The sequence below is a fragment of the Battus philenor genome, unplaced genomic scaffold (genome assembly GCF_028537555.1).
Source record: "Battus philenor isolate CCGP_79_NKW_IND1 unplaced genomic scaffold, ilBatPhil1.0.hap1 SCAF_11, whole genome shotgun sequence".
Lineage (NCBI taxonomy): Eukaryota > Metazoa > Arthropoda > Insecta > Lepidoptera > Papilionidae > Battus > Battus philenor.
In genome coordinates this window covers 13,353,103-13,360,943 of record NW_027181673.1, presented here as the reverse complement: position 1 = coordinate 13,360,943, position 7,841 = coordinate 13,353,103, and the positions used below count along the sequence as shown (strand labels likewise).

The following is a 7,841-nucleotide window of genomic DNA, read 5'->3' as shown; positions in this document are numbered from 1 at the left end:
TTTTATTTGGTGTCGAAGAAAGACTATGTTTTTTTTTGGGAGCGACAGTTTCACTTAAATACGATTAAAAAAAATAACAAAAAAAAAATAAAGAAGTAGTTCTACTTAACCTAATCAGTGTGTACACATCTTTACATTATGTACATCGTCTATATACACTCTGCACTCGTATGTACAATAGCGTGAGTTGTTGCGTACTAAAATCTTTTTACATATAAATTAGTGCATTACATTTTAACATAAGAATTTTTTAAATATATCTGTACATCGGAATCGAATTCCGGTTCCGGCAAGAATTTCGCCTTTAATTTTGCTATAAAATCCTGATGCAGTCTTATCTTAAGACATATCACAAGGTTTACCACGTTTATAAATTCATTATGTCCGTGGAACCGAATACACTTGCGTCCGAAGTTGTATGTTTGTACGCGGACAAATTTGAATCTTATTGCGCTAGTGATAGAGTTCAAACTTCGTCGCCTAGATCCTGAACGCAGTTTTCAGCGATCGGCACGAACTTGTCGTCGATTTGCACGAGCAGTATCGTCTTGTCGACGTGGGACCGGAGCTTCGGGTCGCGGTGGTTGGGTGTCCATTTGTGCACCACCTGTGACATATATCATAATTTGATCAATAAGACGCACAAAAATCTACACCAGCGCCTTCCGACGACCTTAACAAAGTCGTGTATCCCAGTTGTAGGACATCCTAAGCTGTGCTTGTTGATTTGTGATCTCCACTCCAGAACCATAATCCACCCCCCCCCGGGAAATTGAAATTTCATAAAATCCGATCTTAGCTGACCTCTATTTGGAGAAAGGAATATTCCATGTAAATATGAAGACTACTCCTCATGTTTCAAAAGATATTGTGATGAGTCAGAAAAATTCTTTATAAAGGCCGCTTGCATATAAGTGTAAAAGCTGTAAAGGTCATCCACCATGTATAGCTCATTCTTCACCTGAAAGCTTTAAAGCTTTTATAGCTCGACCCAGCCTGTATAAAGTGCGAAATAATAATAACTACGACCTATAATAATACGACCGGCTAATAACTTCTGACAATACATAGACCACTGATTTTTGAAGGTCTACCACCACATTACATTGGCAGCAAATGAGCTATACATTATCGCCTTTATAGTTTTACACCCATAACCGATCACCCTGTATATCTGTGCGTACATAGTCATTTCTCGTAAAGCAATGTTATTAAATTGGATAGAAATATAAAAAAGTGACTTACAAGTCCATCCATCCCCGCCAGAGGTACCCAGCTACCCCAGAAATTTCTTCCTCCCCTCTCCCTCTGTGTCTCCGAGGGCCACTGCACATCAATTCTCCTCCCTAAATTGATGCAGTCGTATACCCCAAGCGGTTCCACAATCAACACCTTGCTTCCAACACTCACATTGATTTTCAACTCGCTTCTACCAGAGTCGGAGCGTTTAATTCTGGTCTTTATTACAATGTCCTTAGGCTTAGAGTCCTTTTTGGGCTCTTTCTTTAATATCGATTCCTTGTTTGAGAGGTCCGAGTAGTGGGTTTCCTTGAGAGGTATCGCTTCAGACTTCTCAATATAGCGGCCGGTCAGTTCCCTGTAGCTCTCCCGTTCGTGTCGTATTTCTTTACTGAGTTTGGAAAGATCTTTCGAAGTACCCTCGTTTAGGAAATATCTGGAAAGTTAAATACATCAAATTATAGAAGTATCTAAAAAAGTTACTCATCATGTGTATATAAAGAGACGAAAATATAAAGAATAATATATGACAAATGCATGAATTTTTATTTGCTTGGGATCTACATATATATACAAGAGTCTGGTATATATGTGCTTAGGATATACATATATTTGTATGTAACATATTTGCGAGTGCGTAACACATGCGTGTCCATGCGTGGGTCATGCTCGTGTGTGTGTTTGATGTGCGTGTGTGCGAAGGCCGCGCGTGCAGGGTGCGTGTGTCTACCTGGCGAGGTGGTCTTGCCTGGCGCTCCGGTTGCCGATGATCTTGCAGTCAGGCAGCGATAGGTCCATTCCGCTGGCCAGCTCCAGCTCCTCCAGCGACGACTCCGCGCTCGCGCCCTGACTGCTCGTCACCTGGATGCCAAAAATTACTTTTTATAATTTCTTTTGTATCGGACTAAACTGCTTCTCAAAAGGACATTTTCAGATACAAATGATATTTCGACTTCATTCCACCAATCCTAAATTAATGTTATACTAGATACTAGATCGCACGTTCAATTACCGAAGTATATTGCATGTTCACAAACAATTAACGTAAACATAGTTAAGAAATCCAAACCTACATTTAGCTTGCTTTACAGATATATTAATATATCTACTCTTATATTCTCTCTATAAATAGCTACATATAAGAAATACAAGTCTTGTATACCTTGGCGCTCGCTGCTCTCCTAGGCGGCTCCCTCCATCCACACTCCCAGCTGTTTGATCCCTAAAAAATCAAACAGAAATTTCATATTTGTTACTTTTTCGAGTTTTTTTTAGCTTAATAGCACCAAAAAAATATTTAAAAAATTTCAATAAATAATAAGTTTACAAAATTATAATCGTACAAAGAGAAATGTGAAGTAAATTAATATTTCAAATCGTCATATATATAATGAAAAAGCAAGTTTATATCTAATCAATAAAAATTATAATAAAATAAATAATATCCTTAAAAAATAACCATTCAATTTGTCATTGATATTTTATGAAGGAGTGATCTAGTTTAAAATAAATTATTAATTCAACACACTTCATATATACAAAATGACTATTTTATGTATGTGAAAGTTTTAAATGAGTAAATACCTGTATAACAAATTTGCTGTCAATTACTATTCATACTATATTTAAAAATCAATGATTTTAGAAATAATAAACAAAGTATCACTCTGTTTAGCACTAATCGGTGTAACAAAACTCCTGAAAATGACTCGTGGAAGGGTGCTGCATGTGCGGAAGTGGCTAAATATTGGTCCTTTTCTTACTTAGGATGGACTTCCGCAAAATAACGCCTGATTCCATTAAATATAATAAACAAAGTAATTATAATATACTAAAAAAAATCGTATTCAAAATTTGGATCATTACATATTAAAATTAATTACTGTTTACATTTGTCTCTACAGACTGTACTTCCAGAAGATATTCGCCTGTCGCATTTAAATAGAAAAAAAATAATGTAACATATTTCACTTTAAACTGTGCATAATTGAAGGAATACGGCAAGCCGATTAAGGCTATGTGCAGCTGCGTATAAATTAGGCTCACTGAAACAGAGGTCTGTGACCTAAAAAATTACTCTGGACGACCATATTCAAATTTTACATCGTTGATATTCGCACGATATCTGTGAGGTTTTAGTGGCGCTCTTGATCACCATCGCGCAAGTGGTCGCCGAGGGCCTGATGTCGGATTTATATCGTAGAGAAGAACATGGTGGAGAATAGAATTTATCTAAATTCCGTTATAAGAGCGTCAAGAAGCGCCAAGTACATCACTTTACACAGGTTGATTGGATATGAGTAAAAGATTTTTTAATTTTTTTTTCTTTTACACATAAAACCTATCATCACGTATTCAAAATAACTAATTGTATCGGCTAATATCAGAACACTTCTCAGTGTTATTTGAACAAAAGAATCATTGTAAAATTCCAACATTTTGAAGTTAAGAATTGCAATTAATTATGTTACTAGTGTTGACATCCGGTACAGAAACTCATTAGCAAAGTCATAGGCACTCAACGGGATAGAGAGAGAGAAAGAAAGAGAAAGAGAGAGGAAGAGATATGCTACGGCTATGTTGGGATTTCTCTGCTTTACAATAAGGTTTTGGCATTAGTGGATGTAGTCAACCAGAAAAGGAAGCCAACAGGTACTACAATAGATGCGTGCTCTATCACGAGCGTACGTACCTGTTCGTGGGCGTGTGGGTGCGCGTGCGCATCCGAGTGCGTAGCGCGTACGCTGTCAGCGGCCAACAAACGGAACGAAGGCACAGCGCGCTCGCGACGAGACCGATTCCTGTTTCCCGGCTGACGGATAAACAATTTATATATTGTGGGTTGCATAGCAAGTACATGAAAAAATAACAAATATCTATAAAATATAGTTTTCTCGGTACTATATTTATGCGTTGAATTGGCAGCGTATAAAAAATTATACACGGATACCTATAAAACATATTTTGCTCAATACACTATAATGCGTTGAATAGGCGTCATATAAAAATAACATAGTTAGCCCAAAACACATTTTTATGCGGTGAATAGGCGTCGCATAAAAAATACAATAACTTCCCGAATATTTATGAAACCTACGTTGCACGACATTTTTTTTTGCGGTGCATAGGCACCGTTTAAAAAAACACAAAATACTGAACTAGTTCCAATAAAACATACTTTGCATGTCGCAAATTTTATAAGCGTTAAATAGGCACTCCATAAAAAACAAGAAAGTTTTACGAATATTTATAAAACAGTTTGAACAGCACATTTGCACCGGACACAATTGGCACCGGATAAAAAACACGAAAGCTTTAGGAATATCCAAAACATAGTTTGCTTATCACACTTTTTTATGCTTTGAATAGGCACCGCATAAAAAAACAAAATACTGTACTAGTAATAATAAAACATAATTTTCTCGTCACACACTTTTATAAGTTGTATAGGAATCCCATAAAAACAACAAAGCTTTACAAATATTTATAAAACACAGTTTGCTCATCACACATTTTTATGCTTTGTACAAGCACCGAATAAAAAAAACAAAATACTGCACCAGTAACTATAAAACATAAATTGCACCGCGAAAATATAGAATAAATATTCCAAAATTCGGAATATCACATATTACACTTATTTTTTCTTCATTATCTGTCCCTGCAGATTTTTTACTCCCACAAGTTTTTAGCCTATAGCATTCCATTACATTTTCAAAGAGATCTTTTATACAAGTTTATTGAAATTGGCTATAAGGCGCTTTTTTATTTACATAAGGTCTGGAACCGGAAATCTGGATAAGTACGTAACATAGATTGCATTTACATTTATTGGCCTTTTTTAAAAATAAACGGTCAAAGGAATAGTAATTTAAAATTAGAATTAACGTACCTGACTGCGAGCACGCATGTTCCTCTCCCTCCGTCCTCCTCTCTCCTCACTCCTTCGACGCGCCTCCGCGCTGTCCTGGCTGGCGTACGCTGGAAATTACACCGTCTTTTAAGTGATAATATTAATAGAGCCTTCTTTATTTCACATCACTCTTTTTTACTATCTAATACTAGTATGGTCTATGAATAAGATTCTGTGATATAATTTTGGCCTAGACAAAAACTTACTCCAACATGAGTGTTCATAACATACTATAATTAAAAGATAATATTCATTTAATCCACATTGGAACTTTAAAAAGGATCATTCTTTAGCCGATGGGCCTGAACCCCGCCACTTCGTCCGCGTGGAATTCGTCAATATATGAAATTAATAGCAACGACAGTAGCGGCATCTATCGAAAATTCATTAAACGCACTTGGAAACCTGCGTGGGCTCATGCATAGCAACTTTGCTAGAGATAGTCCCGTGATCAAATGAATAGTTTACAATTATATGAAGGACATACAGACAAACATTAATTTATATTTATATTTATATATATATATATATATATATATATATATATACAAATATATGCAGTCGGATGTTTTAGTTAACTTATTCTGGAAAGAACTTTTTTATCTAAAACCAAATCCGATACGAGTGACACACAAACCACTGTCTTAAAATGGTTTTCAGCTTTGTTAATTTTTCTGCTAGTACCTCACCGAAGTCTTCTCCATAATTTCTTAGCTCGATAACTTAGGAACTCACAGGTTTCCTCTTGTGTCCTCTCGTGCGAATGCTCTCTGAGTAGGCCGGCCAATGATGCCAGAGTCGATGACGTGGGCTTCCCAGCGCTGGCCAAGCTGCCACGCGTTCCAGCTGTTAATAAAAATGATTAATATACATTTTAAAACTATACAACTTCGAATCATTTCTAGTGATCAAGTTATAAGTGATAAAAATGTCTAAATAGACGAATTTGAAAGAAACATCAATCAAATTGAGATTCAAGTAGGGTTCCAAACACATCCTGATGTATAAAAAAGTTTTTCTTTATTTCCTCAAAAATTGATATACGTAATTTAGATCGGAAACATGTTTTAGAACAAGAGTTTATATATAACAGTTTTAGTAAATTCCTTTTACGTATTAGTGTAAAAAGAGAAAATAACTTTTGTTATCTCACTTCCGCGTAATTCAACAAATGTTTTGAAAAAATCAACGTGGGCATATGAAAGATATGGTTAATATTACAATATTATAAATTCCTTCATATTAATAATTAACTTCAGTAAAGGTTTTAAGATTTTGAAGAAGCTAACCCAAGCAAACAGACACGATTGTTGCATTTATAGAGAATGTGGGAGAAAGAGAGGAAGAATTTTCAGATCCTAGTGTCACGAGGCAAGTCAGTCCAGTGAATCTGATCTAAGCTGGCTACCGGTGATATTAATGTGAGAATCCAAATAGTTGCATTATTGTTAAGTTGATGTTTAATAAGTTAACATAAATAAGCTAATCAAGTGAAATATCGGGAATGGAAATTGATAGTTATTATACTTTCAAAAAGTCAAATAAAAAGAGACAGAGTAACTGAAAGAGAGGAAGGTGCAATAGAGATGTAAAGGAAAAAAGAGAGCGGGAAAGAGCGAATAGAGATAAATAGAAACAGACGAAGAAAAAGGGAGAGTGGGGAAGAGTGATATAATTAAGAAGAGAGAGCAGAAGAAAGGAAGATGTAATTAGGAAGAGAGAAAGTGTAGATGGCACAAAGAGTGGGAGGGATGGAGAAATTGGGAGAGATATTGAGAGAAAGAGAGAGAATAAAAGGTAAAGAGTGAGAGGGGAATAGCAATAGTTACCGAGCGAGGTGCGCGAGAGCTGCAGCGCTGGTGCGGGAGGCGCAGGCGTGGGCCGAGCGGCGCCCGCCTCAGCACTGGCCGCGTCGCAGGCACCACCGCTGGAGCAGCCCTCCCCGCAGCGCCGCCGCACACTGGAACACACAGCAACAATATTCAAATTAAAAAATCCCTGATCAAAGTACTATAACGTATAATAACATTATGGTTTATATCAGGGCTTCTTAAACTATGGGTCGCAAAAGATTTTAATGTGAAATATTTAAATACACAATTTTGTAACATCACACCTGCAATAACACAATGGCAGGAATGATTTAATGACACAAACTAAAACTAGTGTAGTGTTGACGCTTTTCTAGTGTAATATATAGACACACACACACACATACATACATATATTAATATGGGGTCGCCGAGAAAACTGGAAACCATAAATAAAAAAAGTTTAAGAAGCCCTGGTCTGTGCAAATATAGTTAGCGAATGTAATGACGAGCTTGACTCGTGGTGATAAATTTGTGCCATTAACAATAGCCACGAGTCAGATTCGTTGCGAAAAATTTGTGCATCAACAATAGCCACGAGTCAGGACAAGTTGTGATAAAATTGTGCCACAAATGAAAGCCAAGAGTCATATCAGTAGTAATAAATTTATGCCTTAAACGAAAGCCACGAGTTAGACCCATGGTAACAGGACAGAAATTTAATTAACTAAGTACTCATTAATAAATTGCTATTAATTCATTCATTATCTACTTTTTAATGACAAATTATTTTTGTTAACTGATCAATTGAATAAAATTGCACACCGGAGGTCTTTAAATTAAACACTGTTTATTATTTTACAATTCCTTTTGTTGCA

The 7,841-nt window shown here is 36.2% G+C and overlaps 1 protein-coding gene across 1 annotated transcript in view; it reads right to left on the bottom strand.

Moving 5' to 3' along the window:
• Positions 1–7,841, bottom strand: part of pcx (pecanex) — a 31,121-nt gene continuing 23,280 nt past the window's right edge. The window contains exons 19-26 of the mRNA XM_068776183.1: positions 6,982–7,112; positions 5,888–5,998; positions 5,132–5,220; positions 3,932–4,051; positions 2,402–2,461; positions 1,970–2,100; positions 1,246–1,675; positions 1–607 (exon numbers count right to left, since the gene is read on the bottom strand). Coding sequence (XP_068632284.1) covers positions 467–607; positions 1,246–1,675; positions 1,970–2,100; positions 2,402–2,461; positions 3,932–4,051; positions 5,132–5,220; positions 5,888–5,998; positions 6,982–7,112 — 1,213 coding nt within the window. The 3' untranslated portion in view covers positions 1–466. The remainder of the gene's footprint in view (positions 608–1,245; positions 1,676–1,969; positions 2,101–2,401; positions 2,462–3,931; positions 4,052–5,131; positions 5,221–5,887; positions 5,999–6,981; positions 7,113–7,841) is intronic.